We start from the raw sequence: 16534 nt of genomic DNA on the forward strand, positions 1-16534 counted from the left end.
TGCAATATCTCCAGTTGATTCAGGGTATGTTAAACCTTATTGGTCATGTGCTAGTGCGCATGACAGCTGCTCCTGAGCAGAAAGTCTGATGGCTTGGAACTGATGAAACCAGCGGATCCCATTTCATAGGAGGACTAGTCAGGCTGGTTGCCACCTACATGGTTTCCAACCCTAAAAGCCTTCAATCTTAATTACACACTAATGTTCCTCAGGAAGGTGCTAGGAAGCAGAGGCAGAAAAGATTTTTGTGTGCAAATTCAGGAAGATCATTTGCATTTGAAAGATCATCTATACAAGCTTATAACTTGCAACTTCTTTTCTGCTAGTGAAAGCTTTTGTCAAAAAACAAAAAACAAACCTGGTTTATTCCTCAGGACTTGAATGCCTGACATGCAATGTTTTCTGTGAGGATGTGTACCTTCTCGAAGTCCTGGAATGATACTTTTGAGTCTTGATGCTGGGTACTGGCTTTCTACCAAGATAGAAGTGTATGGAGATGTTACTGTAAGGCTCCTACAGAAGTCTACTGCTGAAAGCTGTATGGATTCCCCAGTGGTCTCCTGATTGCCTCCCAGAGTAGCAAATTAATTATTTTGTACCATCTGTTTTGAAATGGATGTTAACGGCTATAATCTCAGCACTATCACAGTATAAATTGGGGGAAAGAGTTGGAACATTTTGAGACAGGAGAAACTACTCAATAATTCTGTGGTAGGTTGAACTATATGGATTCTTTTAGCCAGCTAGAACAACTTGATTGTGTTATATCTTGTGGCATTAGATTAGGACCGACAGTTACAGTTTACCCTCTTTTTCTGACTCAGTGTTGCTATACAGGAACAGCTCCAAACTTGATACTTGCTATTCTGTCATCAAACTAAATATTCATGTGGTTTCTTTTCTTTTCTTTTCTTTTTTTTTTTTCCGTTTGTGGTTCTGCCAGTTACCTTCAGGCATAATATTTGCATGTAAATTATTCAGTTATAGAAGGAAGGAAAAAAGTAACTGTTAAGATTTGTCTGTGGAGGTCTCTTCAGCATAAATTCCACCAAAATCCCTGTGCTACATGCCCAGTTCAGTAGGTGCAAGCAGCTCCCTTCTCAGCACCTCCCAGGTGACCTTTCTCACCAGCTGGTTGGATGCCTTCAGCAGTGCTTGTCTTTCTTGACTGATAATGATGGAAGACTTATTTAGACAATCTAAATTCTGCCTTTGGCCTTTAATGTCTCAAAAAGAGATTTTAATGAAGAGATTAATATAAAGATATTATATTTTAATGTCCACGTGACTCATAATATTCCACAAGGCAGATATGGGATTAATAGTGCAGGGGACGAGACTTAATAAAACTTTGATGCAATTTGCTTTGTACTTTGTAATAAGCTTTTAGTACTTTTTTGCCTCAAACAGACTGTATTGTAAAGATTACAGAATACCAAAGCAATCAACTTTTAAGGGGAACTCTTTTTCTGGGATTTGCATTGTCTATGTTTACATAGTACACTTCTGCAAAGAAGACAGTTTAATGCTTCTGTTTTATTTTGACTGCTTTAATTACCCTCATTTCTACCCCTGAAGTTGAGATTTTGCCAGCAGGAGCTGGTAATTGATACAGAGCATCATTCTCTTTTATTTCTCTGTGGTTTTAGCAATTGCATAGACATCTTTACAGTCCTCTTTAAGAGCCTCTAGGAAATCAGTATTCTTATTTTGTTTAAAAAAATACAGAGTTTGCCTTAAATTCTTCCTAGTATCAGCTGTATGTGGGGATGTGTCTGTACATGGAAGTTATTTCAGATTAAGAAAAAGTATATATAAAAGCACAGTAATTATTCTAAAATAGCTTCATATTTGGACATATTTATTGCAGAATAAATCTACCTTTTCTGCTTTAGTTTAATCCATTTTCAGAGTAGATGAGCTTATTTATTCTGAATAATTTGAGATGCAGGCAGAACCTTCAGCCTGAGAGAATCCTCTATTAGAATTTGGCTTGATAAATAAGTGCTTAAAGACCGCAGCTAGTTTCTTTGAACACAAAGGGAAATGAACAGATAGTGCTTGGTCAGGGTTTTCATTAACACCGGTGCTGTACAGTTCTAATGTCCCGCCATGAAATCACTAGTTACACCTCTGTAACTGAGATCAGTATCTGCCTACTTTTCAGGAGCAGAAGTAGAGCACAAGCTGCAATATTTTATATTAGGTGCAGGAAATGTCAAAGAGAGTCTGCTTTGTATAGCAAACCCGCCGGGACATCACTGCCACCTGTCTCGGAGGGGGCTCTCCAGTGCCAAGCGGTGTTTAGCTCAAGCTGTCACACAAAATAAAACCATATCTGCTGGAAAAGCAGCCCAAGCCTAAGTCTGTTTTGGAAGTCTTGTATTAGTTTGCATTTTGAAAAAGTTGTTTTCAGGTGCACCTCTGTAGAATTCTAGTGGAAACAAGACACTCACAGACTGTATTTTACTATAATTAGTTATAGCTGACTTAAACACTGCACCTAGATTTGATCTTGGCTGGCTGTGATGAAGTAAAAGCTAGCAGCATGTCATCTTCACAGAGATTCTTTTTTGCATTAAGGTATCTATCTTGACGCACCTATTTCTGCTGATGAAAAAAACAAGAATTGGGGTGGGTGATTTTTTTCCAAAAGATTTATTTCAATTTTCAATGGATTTTTTGTTTCCCTTTTCAGATTTAGAGACTGATATACTGAGGTGTGATATGTAGTGTTATGTCTATTCAAAACCATATTCTCTGGAAATTCTATATCGTACCTGTTGTAAATAAACAGATATTGACCATTTACCAGTGTGTCTGTAACCCTTATTTCTCTCTTGAAAAAAGAAAATCTTAATTCTCCTGAATGATTTCTTAGGTTCTTGGAGGCAGCTGCTAAAAAAGGCCTATTTTAAAATATTCTGTGTTATATGATCTTGCTGAATGCATTCCTACAGTGAAATCTGTGTCTCAGTCATGCTCTTATTTGCAAGCTGGTAATGCACCTGATCTGAGTGACCAAAAATTCTCTTGTCTGCTCTGTAGCCTTAATGGATAAGATAGGACCAGGCATTTTCTTTCACTGTCCTCTGCTAAACAGCCCTTCACCATAGTGATATCTGCTATCACTTTGCTCTTCTGACTTCCTCTTTTTTTTCATGTTATCTCCTCTCCTATTCCTGGCTTCTTTTTCTCCCCTTCTTTCACTCATTTTATTATAAGTGAATTAATTTTGCACTAAAATATGACTTAACTGATAGACGAATATAGTGATCGCATGTTTATACAACATAAAGTCCAAATTACAGGCTGACAAGGTAATGAGAAGGGAGGAAGCATAGGGAGTCAAACGAGAAGGAAAATAATGTAGCTGGGCTTAAGTGAAGCAATTCTCTGAGGAATTTCTTTTTGTTGTTATTATTGAAATTTTGTTGTTTTTTGTTTCACTATAGCTGAAAAGAAAATGACTTTGCTTTCCTTTTTTTTCTAATACGCAGATGAGATTGAGGATTAAAAGATAAAAAGGAAGGGAGAATTATGGGGGAGGAAACAAGCCTTGCATTTGTACAACTTGCTTTATCAACTTTCATAGCAGAATTTTCAATATAGATTATGACTGGATTAAACTTTTAACGAAAATTACTTAGTAGACACAAGAACATGTTTTTGCCTTCTAGATGAAGTTTTCTTTGCAAATACATATGGACTTGCCACATGCAGACAATGCACATGAAACTGTCGTGTGTCCAAAAATGACCTTTCCTACTTTAACATCAGTGCAATGCTAGTGCTCCTTATCTGAACTTAAACCTGGTCAACCCTTTCTGAAAGGGTTCAAACGGCTCTTGCAGTGTGGACTCAGTTGACCATGCAGTGTGGACTCAGTTGACCAAAGGACTGTTTGCTTACTAAGAGCTCCTTTTTACATATCTTGAAATTTTTGAGCTAAGAAATCTGAACTGGGATATAAGAAACTCAGGTATTGGTGCAGTAAACTTTAACTTACATTTTTTTTCACAAAACATTTCTTTTTTTTTTATCAAGAGGTGCCTCTTGGTGAAACTAAATGTACGGGAGAATCCAGACCTTTGAATCTCTGCCAGAGGCTGCTTTGAGGAGGGCCTTTTTGTTAACATACATGCTACTTTCCTCCTCAAAATCCTATCAGTTTGGGGGCCATTTTTTTTTCTTTTTTCTGTCCTTACCATTTCATTCATTGTTTCAGGATATGCCTTAATAGAACAGTCTGCCTTCTCGCAAGTAATATTACCCTGTTTCTATTTAAGAGACGTGTCTCCTTTCTGCGCGCCCTTGGCACAAGAGAACTTGTTTTTATTTTCAAGTAGTCTAAAATGCCACCCAAGTTGAACAATGCACACCTATTGTTTCCCCTTTTTAAGGATTAAAATTGTTCAGGGAGTAGTTTTCATTCAGTGGCTGAAAAGACTTGAGATTTTGTACTTGCCAAATTTCAGATTTACCTGGTCACATTGGGATATAAGGGCTATGTATTCCTAGAGAAGTGATATCTTATATCACACAAAAAACATTTCTTTTTTTTCCTCTTTAAAATCTTCATTTCCTGTCTGCATTTTCAAAAACTGCAAAACCATTTTATTCCTTTTTTTTCCCTGCTTCAGTAACAGAACAGACCAGGAAAAACATCATCCAAAAAAGTCAAGTTCAGTAAAGTAATAGGCAATTAAAAAAGACTACATTGAGTGGAAAATTTAGCCAACTGTTTAATATCAGGCCTAGCTTAAATTTCTAGGCTTAACTATTAAAATAACATGGACATCTCTGAGTTACAATAAATAGTATTGGTGGAAATAAGCAGGACTGCTTATATAACTAACTGAATCCAAGAGCAGAGGGTTTTATTTACCTCAAATGATATTTGTTACGACACATACATGTGTGGATATCACTGAAATAGAAATTATTTTTCAAATAATTGCAAATAATTCACACTCTACATGGGTGGAAAAAATAATGTAGGTACCCAAAGAATATAGAATTTCATGTTGAATCATACTGGAGAGAACTATCTTTTAAAGAAAAGGTGAATTCCAGGTCCTTTTTGAAGTTGCTATGAGGAAAGTAATAGGTATTAGCACTAGTGCTATGTTTCATAACTACAAAAAAAAAAAAAAAAAAGCTTGTGTTACACAACAAAGAGATTCCCTAAAAACCTAGAATACAAATTAGAAGGCACTTTGACAGATGAAAGTTGGCATCTTTTTAACATTTGTTATCTATAACATTGCCTACAGATACTGCACCATGGCAAAATGAAATATTCAACACATTTTTTCCTGTACAAGTATTTAGTAGCTTATTTTAAAAAGCAAATAGAAATTCACTTCAGTAGTATAAAGACCACACGTGATTCGTATGAAAGATTTACCACCTCATCAAAAATCATATTTGATATTTGACTTGGTTTATTTCTACCCCATACAGTTAAATTAAAATCCCTGCATGACAACCTTTACTCTTCTTTGGCTGGAGTGCTCTGTCTTTCTTGGTAGAGCAAGAACATTTCCTACCAAGCTAAATGATGCAATCCTCATCCTCATGGGAAAGTTGCTTACCTTCACAGGATCCCTTGATTGCTCATATGAGTAAGGGTTTCGTAATTCTCTCCATCATTTTGAAGACAGTGCAAGCAAAAGCAATTCGTTGATGTTGTTAAGGAAGACATACTTTTCATGCATATATTGTGTACTTGTAATAGCACTGAAAAGATGTACGGAACTGGGCATCAGGCAGGAATTCTGCATAGCATCTAGTCCTTCTCAATCTTGTAACAGATTGGACTTCAGAGCCTAAAGCCAATGTAGCAATCTGGACCGTAATCCATTTCTCCAATTTTAAATAATCCCATGAGCAAATTTGGTAAAAGCCCCTTTCTTACATTCTCAGGACTTTTAGCCTTGTTGGCCCACAGACAGGAGGAATCACCTCATTTGGGACAGCAGCATCCCACCCCTGCTGCAGGCCTCCAGCCCCTTCCCCAGAGCTGGCTGCCTGCTGATGGACCAGCTGCCCGTGAACAGACTGCCATCGCCTCACCAGTGGCATGGTAGCCACTTTGCCTCCTCCTATGGTTGGAGAAGGGAAGAAGGAGATGTGGGCCGCAGGTCTAATCAACCCCTGGGAGAGGGGTGGGTCTCAGAAGCCCCTTCTTCATCTCATAAATTTTAGGAATGTGCCCTACTCACTGGACCACTTGTTTTTGGTTAAAAAGTCCATGCTGGAGTGGAGCTTGTGTGCAGCCAGCCAGCTGTAGGCATCAGAAACCTGGGCTTCCGTGAGAGATGGCTTTGGTGAGGCTAAACCACCTCCTCCTTCCTGCAGGGGCCACCGCCCCATGATTTTCAGCAAGGAGAGTACTCAGTTATGCAATGAAATTCGGTAGAAGAGTTTTGCCCTTTGTTTGCATGTGTTCTTTTTGACTGACATATTTACTGTTTCCCCCGTGTTACTGGTGCAGCAAAGGTAGAGCTCTGTCCTTTGTCATTCACAAAGTTTGCAGGATGTCATGCTATTAGTTGATGTTTTTCCCAGCATGCATGGCTGATGAAATAATCCCTGAATTGAATTGTACCAGATATCATATTGTTCTTAGACAAAGGTAAGGTAAAATTTTTAGAGGATAGATTATGACAGGATAACAGAATGCATGCCGACAGAAATGAGTAACTTTCTTTTCTGAATTAGATGTATATCTTTTGCATCATCAACCTTAGTCTTTCAAGAGCTGTTAATATTGGAAGATTATAGTGTGGTTAATAATGCCATATGTTCTGTACTTTTTATTGCTGTACAGAGTTTGTTTTTGACATTGTTTACTGGCCCAGCATAGGTGATCTGTTAAATGTATGCTCTATAAAATAGATCTTAAATTCGTACTCGTGTTACTACTTTGAACTAACCTTGCGTTATGTCTCTTTCTTCATATAGTTTTCCCTACACAAAATGGAAAGGTTGCTATAGTGACTGGAGGTGCTAAAGGAATCGGTTACCAAACTGTGAAGCATTTGGCGAGACTTGGCATGCACGTTATAATAGGTACAGTCATTATTTTTTTAACATCAATATATTTTTTGTTTCAGAAGGTAAAATTTTACTTTTAGGGAATATTTATATTCCAACGTAACTAAAGAGATGGCAGGGGAAGGAAGGACAGGGAAGTTACAAGGGTTTTACTAGCGTTTAGCATAAATAAAAACTGCGTTTATGCTTTGCTTTGCAAGATTTCAAATAAAAGTGGATGGGCTATTCTGTGCAAAAACTTGAAAGACCTGAGCTACCTTACGTAAGATGTAAATAATAAGGTAATGATAAAGACTTTAAAAAATGGGTTTTAAACAAATATTTTAATATTTTGTCATTAATTTCCTTAACTGAAGATAGAGTATGCTTGAACTTTAGGGTATGCATTTTTAAGAGGAAAACTAATGGAGAACTTGATGGAAAATTCTAGTATGTGGTAAGGGATTATTCATGTTCCTTTGTCTAACAGGGCAAAATAATCCCTTCTAACTTCAGACACATAAAAATTACACGTTTACTTCTAAACCTTGTCACTGTCGGTGACCTTTTTTAGGCAGAGCAGAGAAATAAGTACCCTGAGAGGTACTTATTCATGAACGCTGTGAACTGACATTCGTGTCCTTCTAAGATGGACCAGACCAGTTAAATCACCTTCTGGAGGTGCCTATTTTTCTCCATTGATTATTGAGTTTATAAGATGACTATCTCAGACTGAAATGTCATTTAGACATCTGAAGTGACCATAGGTGAATTTCCACAGGAACTCCAAAATTACCTTGAGCACATAATTTCTTCTCTCTGCTACAGACAATATCAGCGAAAAAAATGTGTTTCTGTGCTTTAATATATTTACTAGATCAATATATAACAACACCAATAGTCATTCATATGTTTAAAACACTACATTTTCTCCCTTATTCTTCCTTTAAGCCACCAAATTTTTACTTAAAAGAATATAGCTTTAACACCATGAAGCCACTGAAGGGTAGTATTTCGTAATATACAACCAAATTGGTGATGTCTTTTTATTCAGTTTTTATGCAGAATATGCTCTCTCTAAGGTTTTGTACATATATGTGTCTTGAGTAAACAACAAGAATGTAGTAGCTCTATATTCTTTTAGTGTAGTGCAGTCAGTAACACTAATGGGATTGCCCTGGAATTGTGCAGGTGTAATGCAGAATACCACTTACTCATACATTTTTTAATAGATGGGTCAAAATCAAGCATCTGCAAAACGCAGGCAGATAGCTAATGATGTCAGTATTAATATTTCATTAAAGAAGTCCCTTTTCATGTTTAAGGTGGACTGCAAAAATGCACTCAATGGGAAAACAAAAAAGCTATTTTTTTCTTTTTGCATAGAGTCAAATAAGCTTAGAACAATGCTATTTTTTTGAAGACTTATTTTTTATCATTTAATGTGTAGGAGATTTAGCGTAACAAAATTCAGTGCAAGATCTTTTGGAAAGGCAAGGTGACATTTATTTACAAAATTTCTAAATCAGTTAGTTTTACCCACTCACAACGATTCTCCCATATATTTCATTCACTCACATTTATGCTCATATTCGTACAAGCACCAAGATATGTGTGCCCAACTGCTCTGGTCAGCATCACTTTTGTGCAACACAGAGGACAAGGCTATTGAGTCCTTATCACGTCTGTGGTTATTCTTGATTGCAAAAGACAAGTTAGTCTATGGATGTGTCTGTTATACCCTTTAGGAATCATCACCTGTTACATAGTGGTCCTTTGCTTCAGAATTTTGCTTATTTTAGCCTCCATGAACCTTAGGCCAGGGTGTTGCTCACTATTTGTTTTCCCTTGTTTGGAGAATATAGACTAGGTCTATAGTTTGTTTTCTAGGTGGGCTAACAGGAAAAGTAGTGGTGCTGCTGATATACTGCAACATCCTCCTGGCCATCCTCCTGGTGTTAGAGTGTGTAGTCTGCTGAGAAGTCATCTGTGCTGTGGTCTTGACAAAAAAGGACATGTTCCTCAGTTTTGCTGCTGGAAACGGTGGCCTGGAAATGGTATCCCGGGAGAATGCCCTTCGCTATCAATACAGGCCATTCTTTTGATTCTTTGCTCTGCTGTTTCTTCTGGTGGTTACCGACACACACATTTCCATTTATTTTTCATTTGTACCAACATTAATATTTGCGTTACAAATCTCTACAAATGTAAATTAATACAATTAATTATAGGAAGCATTTGATGAGTAAGATTTTCAAGTGACTTAATTCTCTCAAACTCTGGCCTAAACACTGGCTGGTGAGTCACAGCCCTCTTCTTTGCCAGTGAAATTCTTTAGAGGAAAGAAGTCTGGTCAGTAAAATGGATAATCTCAGGCTTTGTCCAAAGTGCAAGATTAAGAACGGTCTCAAAAGCACATTAAATGCAATGACCTTCCAGCCTTCTTGCTAACTGTAGTGCCAGGTGTCCAAAATATGCTTAAAATACCTGTTGATACACTGGCATGCTTTAGCACATTCAGCTTCAGGCCACACAAGCAAAAATTTAAGCCTCAAATAAGACACTAAGTGTGTTGAAACTTTCTACCAAAGGAATGTTTTCAGCCTATGTTTGTATATTAGCATGGGATTATGTGAAGAAATTGTGGATGTTAGGTGAATTTGGACTTGAGAGCTAGACCAGCCTCATGTTTAGCTGACAGTCAATTTTGCCCATTCAATGAATGCTTATTTTCCACCATAGGGTCTAAGTAATTGGGAATGTAAGAAATTATATCAGTAAGCAATGATAACCCTGTGGTGGGAAAGTCAGTCAAACTTGAATGGGTAATATGAAGATGAACTACTATTTGTGAATGATTTTGACTCCATTTCACATTTCAGAGGAGTAAATGTTTGAAGTAACTTAATTTCAAATGCAATCTACCAATGGAATGAGCAAAACAAATGGAAAAAGCATTTTACTTTGTGGAATATAAACAGTTATAGTACACAAAGGCAGTATTCTCAGTTAGAGCATATTAGCAAGCTGTTGCACAGTGATTTTACAGCTTCTTACTTTCCAGGCTCAACATTAAACTCCTTTCTCCCACACTCTCTGCAGACGCTGTTAGCCCTGCTCTCAGCCTCTGTCTGTGGAAAAAGGTTGGTGTGAATGCTGAAAGTAATTCTCTACAGGTCTATTTGATAGATTTCATTAAGGCCTTTTGCTCTGGCAGTGATAGCCTTACTCTCAGTTAGTAGTCCTTCTACTTCAGGGATGTCTCGTGAAGGACAGTTGGGATCGCTGATAAGAAAACTTACTGCCAGTTGTGACTCTTCTGAATCAAGCCATGCTAGGAGTTCATGTTTCCTTTTACAGAATTATTACTTGATGAATAAGCTTGCATTACCTTTTTCAGATAGAGGAGGCAAATTACACACTTTTGTGTAGTTGTGAATCAGTAGTTGTGATTGAAGATAGTGTTCTGTGTGGAATTACAAATAAACATGTTCTCATTAACGGAACATTGAAAAGGCCTCCAGCCCATATTGTCTTCTATTTGTAGTCATTCCTAGACCCCAGCCATGTTCAATTCTGATTCATAGTGTTGACCATAGTTTTGTGAGTCTGAACTTAGATTCATTGAAAGTATAAACTCTTCACATTTCTTTTGTCCTTCTTCACCAGGGTTTCAATTTTAAGATGATTCTATGACTGCGTATTAAAAATGCTAATTTAAACAAGCAAAGCTTCAGTTTGATTTTTCTCTCTGTTCTGAGCAACTTAATAAAAGAGGACTGGAACAACTTTTTGTGATGATATCTCATATAGGAGCTTTGATATCCTTGTCTGTGAATGGTGAATGAAAGACAAAAGAATTCCAGCTTGACAATTTTATACATATGCTGCATAGCATAAAACATCATGTTCAAGACCGTGTAATCAGTCTTTAGTGTCTAAATGTATCAGTGTCACAACTTTCTAGGACAATTTCACATTTTGAAGGAAATAGTCATCTGAAATAAATATATATATATAAATATATATACTCAAGTGACTTATTTGAGGATCAAATTTAGGCATGAATGAATGTACTTCACACGCAAGCTCAGCACTTCTTTGTGACCTCTGTAAGCCCTGCAACGCACCAAACAGGAGATATTTCTGTCACCTCTTTCATTCACATTGGTTTCCAATTTTCAAGCTGGATTCTCTACACCATAAATCATACAATTCTAATATAGTGCCATACCACAAAGTGACTTTAGAAAGATAATTAAACTCTATCAAAATGGGACAATTAATCATATTCAGAGACAGTTTGATTTAATTTCAATCACCATAAATTTATAGGGGATACTTTAGTATTCTTTTCTCACTATAGATAGATGTATGAGATGCTTCGTTATAATTTTCCTAAAAAAGTATTTCTCTTCCTATATTTTTGTCATAATTTGTTAGGTCAGAATAGAATTAATAGAGTTAGTCAGGAAATGTTAAAATGTCATCAGACTCTCAAAATGGGGTGGTGACTTCCTTTCTCCTATATGAACACTGAAAAATGCATGTAGATTGTAATGCCTTGCAATTGTTATTCAGCTTAGTTTTTAACATATCCTTACACTGCTATCAGGGTTATGAAACACTCTGCTATAATGCTGTATATTTATACACAAATGCATGTACACACAGCCATGCAAAGCCTTCCAAATCCATAAGAATTTTTTGAACATTTTAGTCCCTAATTTCCGTTTTCTGTTAAAACCTAGAGTCGCACAAGGGCAATAAGCATACTTTAGATTTGCTTTTAACATTTTTTAAAATGCATTTGTGTATGTTTATTCATTTAGAGAATTTTACTAATAGAATTTATATATTTTTATTGGTTATTTGGCAATATTTTAAGGCCACTTATTTATGAAAAAAATTACAGTATTCTTTAGGCCATTAAAAGATATTAGTAAAATAGTGCAAACATTTGAAAAGACCCTTAGGGCACAAGAATTAAGTGCTGAGCAGTATTTTTAAGTAGAAATGTAATTCACTCAAATGTGTAGTTTTATTATATAACAAAATACTTTGGCTAACTGAGCCTATAAAAAGACTTCAACAGTTAAGTGGATGAGAGAGATTCGGGTTGATATAGTTTATTTTGATTGGATTTCCAGAGAATCTTAAAACAAGGTTCCCTAAATGTCTTAAAGACACTACACAGCCAAAGGATGAGAAGAAATGTCATTATATGGATATATTGATTAAAATATAGGAAACAACATGGACAGCAATGTTAATTTTCATGGTAGGAGAGGGTGTTACCACTGGAGTTCAACAGGAATGTATCCTAGAACCTATGCTTTCAACGTATGATTTCAGAATAGTTTTAGAGGTGGAGCAAATAGTGAAGTGACAAGTCTTTCAAATTATATTAAATTATTCAGGGTAATAAAGACCACTGCAGTGTGTAAAGAATTGTAGAAAGACTATAAAAGGCTGGGTAGTAGGTGTTGAAATGCAGATGAAATTCAATACAGGTACATGTGAAATGATGCGCATGGGGAAAAATGATCCTAAGTCCACACACTCACACACAAAAAAAAAGAAGGGTTCTGAGCTAACTATCATCACTTCAGAGGAAGATCTAGGGGCTGCAGTAAATAGCTCTATGAAAACTCAATGCTCAATAGTATGCAAAAAACCCATATAAAATATTAGAAATTGTTAGGAAAGGAACAGAACAAGCTACATCAGTTAGTCACTATGTAAATACTTAGTGTGCCAGCAATGCTAGGATGAGTTCTTATCTCCTTATTTCAAAATGAATAGCAAAAAAACTGAAAAGATTTAGAGGACAAGGTAATCAGGGAGCGGCATCCTTATAAGAAACAACTAAGTGGGCTAGGAGTCTTCAATCTGAAAAAGTATTGACTGAAGAGGTATATGAGGCAGTTGCATAAAATTCAGAGTGGTAGGATTATGATGTTTGCTGACAGGGAACCACTGTTCACTGTCTCTCCCAGAAGAAGAGCCAGGGAAGATCCCATGCAGTGGTGTACTCACAGCAAAAGGTGGTACCTTTTTCATGCGGTCTGTAGTGAAGCTGTAGGACTCCTTACTGTGAGACCAGATGGATGCTAATGACTTACATGGGAAGAAATCCTTTACAAGTTACAGAGTAATTGGAAACCATCTCTGACTTAGGAGACCCCTGAATTTCAAATTGTTCAATTGGGGAATGTTTCAAGTAGATGTTGTTCTATACCTGCACTGTTATTACACAGCTTTGGTATCTCAGCTGACCAAATGGGTCAAGGAGTGCAAAGCTCTGATCTCCTATTCTACAACCACTTGAGTATCTGATACGACATGTGCTTAACTCAGAGAATTAATCAGAGCTGAGAGGTCAGGAATCCTGAATTTTCCCTGTTTTAATGCACATCATGGGAAACTTGGTTCACTAATATTTGCAGAATATTTTGAAGACATCAAATAGCAATTAAGATACATTTTATGATACAGTTTGGAACAACTAGGATCAAAGTTAAATTGTATTTGTATTCTGCATATCTACAAAGAGGTTTGGTTTCTGTATAAAAGAAAACTGTGACAGGTTAGTAGTTCCAAGTCAAGGCATTTTGAAATCATTCTAAAATTCTGAACAAACTGAAACAGTTCTTGCATCCATTTTAGTATTTTATTGGTTAAAAGTTAGTACTGTTGCTGCATGACTCTCAACCTTGGATTACTTCATTTTTGGGGAAATTTAGTTTTAAAATTCACAATGTCAGGTCATTTCAGTTTGTGTTTGTATCTTAAATCACACTAAGCAAACTGAAATGCCCTGTTTGAAGACCGTATGTATCAATCTTATTATATATGAAATTTCATAATAAATTAGAACTTAGTTTTTGATTAGCCTGTACAAATTAACTATGCTGAGGAAGTAAATGAGACAACTTGAATATTCCAGATCTTGCTATAGCTCTTTAGAACAACGAATTTTTTGTCATAAAAATGAGGAAGTATGTAAAAGGAACAGATAAAAAGTTACAGTGCTTATGAGTAGTATGGAGACTATTATAAGCATATTTATAAATACAATAGCACTCCTCAGGAAAAAAAAAAACAGGCTAAAATAAGCCATTGTGATATAAAACAAAATCTCTCAATAGAATAAAAGTATTTAAATAAAAGCATATAACTCAAAAGTTGAAGATATGTCCAAAAGAGAAAGATAGAGCTATGTATAGTCTGTAGAATCTGGCTAAATTAATATAAAAACATAATAAAGGGTGCTTGAAAAATATTTTGAAGAGCAATCTGCTAAAGCATAGACATTAATATTAAACCTTTTCAAAGGGAGCTGAATTAGAAGTCTGCTAGAAAGTTATTTGGGCTGATAGATAACTAAAGTGCAAAGAGCTACTCGTGAATAAAAGGCCACAGAAGAAGAGAGAAATAGTTCAGGAAAGGTTCCACATCGGACCCTTTCCTTATGAGATTGTGTTTGAAGAACTGCCTCAAATGGCACTGTTACAGAAAATGCTTTGTAACAAGGCAGTAACATAAATTAGTAACTAGTCCTCAGGAGGAAGCTCACCTGAGTCTTCAAAGTCCAAACCTGAGTATGGACTTTCTGGACTATTATCTTTTACATAGGACCTTCAGTCATCCTTATCACAGGAGAAGTGTGAAGTAGGCAAATGTGATACCAATTTTAAGAAGAACTTTGTGGATAATTCAGTGAATGTGATTTCTATATTGGAAAAACTAGTAGGCATTATAAGAAATACAGGGTTAAATATATGATGATATATTATAGAAGAGTCAGTCTGGCTTTTCTAGACATGGTAATTTATTAGATGCTTTGAAGACGTCAACAACCGTGTGAATTCATTTAATCTTGATTTTCGAAAGCTTTTGGCAAGGCTGATGCCAAAAGATCTTAAAGAAGCTAGCTTGTCTTGAGATAAAAGAAATATCTCTTGTAGGTTAATCACTGATTAAGAGACAGAAAACAACATTTAGGGAGTATTAGCCGGTTTTGGGATGTAGCAAAGGGACTCCTAATCCCACAGGCATATGTTCAACATATTTATAAAAGCTGCAGAAAAAAGGTAATACTAGGATGATGAATTTTGCACAAATGTATTTAGGATAGTCAAATTAATTTGACTAATGATGTTTAAGGGACCGGAGCATATGTCATACGAGGAGAGGCTGAGAGAGCTGCGACTGTTCAGCTGGAAGAAGAGAAGGCTCAGGGAGCTCTCATCAGTGTGTGTAAATATCTGATGGGGGGGTGAAGAAGAGGGAGCCAGACTCTTCTCAGTGGTGCTCAGTGACAGGACAAGGGGCAATGGGCACAAATTGAAATACAGAAAATTCCATTTAAACATAAGCATAAACCCATACTGTGAGGGTGGTTGAACACTGAAACCCGTTGCCTGGAGGGCTTGTAAATTCTGCATCTTTGGAGATACTCAAACCCCTACTGGACTCAGCCCTAAGCAACCTGCTGTAGCTGACCCTGCTCTGAGCAGGAGGGTTGGAATAGATGATCTCTAGAGGTGCCTTCCAGCCTCAGCTATGCTGTGACTCTATGATTTTATGAAATCTTAACTACTGAAAAGAACTGAAGAATCTCACAAAATTGAATGACTATGTGGTAAAGGGATGAATAAATACTGAGTGTTAGTTAATACAAATACAGCACATGAGAAAAACAACTGCAGCTATATATTTGCAAGAATAGGATCTTAATTTATTAACTGTAACTATTCAAAAAAAAATCTGTGATTTACTGGTGAAAGTTCTCTGAACATCAGCTTCAATATTCAGTGCTAGTCAAAAAGGCAAATGAAATCTTATTAGTTCAGTAGGAAATACAATGAAAACAAGATAGGAAGCTTCTTTCCACCTTTATGGAAATCATTGTTTAATTCTGTTGTGAATACTTAAAAGGAGGAGTCTGGTAGAACTGGAAAAAATACAAGAAAGGGATAATGAGGCCTAAAAGATGGCTCTGTGCAAGGCAGGGCTAGTAAACGAAGGCTTCTCAGCTTGCAAACAGATGACTGAGGTGTGACATCGTAAAGGTTTATAGAATTAAAAATGGTACAGAGAAAGAGAATAAGAAGTACTTATTCTCTTTCTTAGTATGCATAAAGTAGCAAACATCCAACAAACTTTAAAATAAACTACAGCACAGTCTTTTTCATGCAATTATATGTGTAATTAAATCACAGAACAACTTGTCCCAGAACCTTTTGGAGGCTAAATTCTTAAATGAATTGAAAATGGAATTAGATGAAATAATGGGTGATAGGTCCACTGAGAGGCTAGGTGTAACCTTTGATTCAGGAAATCTCTCAAAGGACTTATTACTGAAAGGGTATATCAGAAAAGATCACTCTAGATTTAATGTGTCACTTCTTTTGTAAGCACCTGCCACTGAATATTGCTGAAAACAGGGTACTTGTCTGGACGGATCCTCAGTTTGATAAACAGGTCA

General features: G+C 36.4%; 1 protein-coding gene across 7 annotated transcripts in view; it reads left to right on the top strand.

Annotated features, from left to right (window-relative positions):
* The window catches only part of ZBED1 (zinc finger BED-type containing 1), a 180701-nt gene that overhangs the window by 33999 nt on the left and 130168 nt on the right, over positions 1–16534 (top strand). For all 7 annotated transcript variants that reach the window (XR_011136614.1, XM_068922158.1, XM_068922140.1 and 4 more), the window contains one exon: positions 6970–7077. Coding sequence is in view for 5 of the 7 variants with exons in the window: in XM_068922158.1 (XP_068778259.1) it covers positions 6970–7077 (108 nt within the window). In the remaining 2 variants the exon portion in view is untranslated. Of the gene's footprint in view, positions 1–6969; positions 7078–16534 lie in introns of those variants that run through there.

Source organism: Struthio camelus, chromosome 1 (assembly GCF_040807025.1).
Source record: "Struthio camelus isolate bStrCam1 chromosome 1, bStrCam1.hap1, whole genome shotgun sequence".
Classification (NCBI taxonomy): domain Eukaryota; kingdom Metazoa; phylum Chordata; class Aves; order Struthioniformes; family Struthionidae; genus Struthio; species Struthio camelus.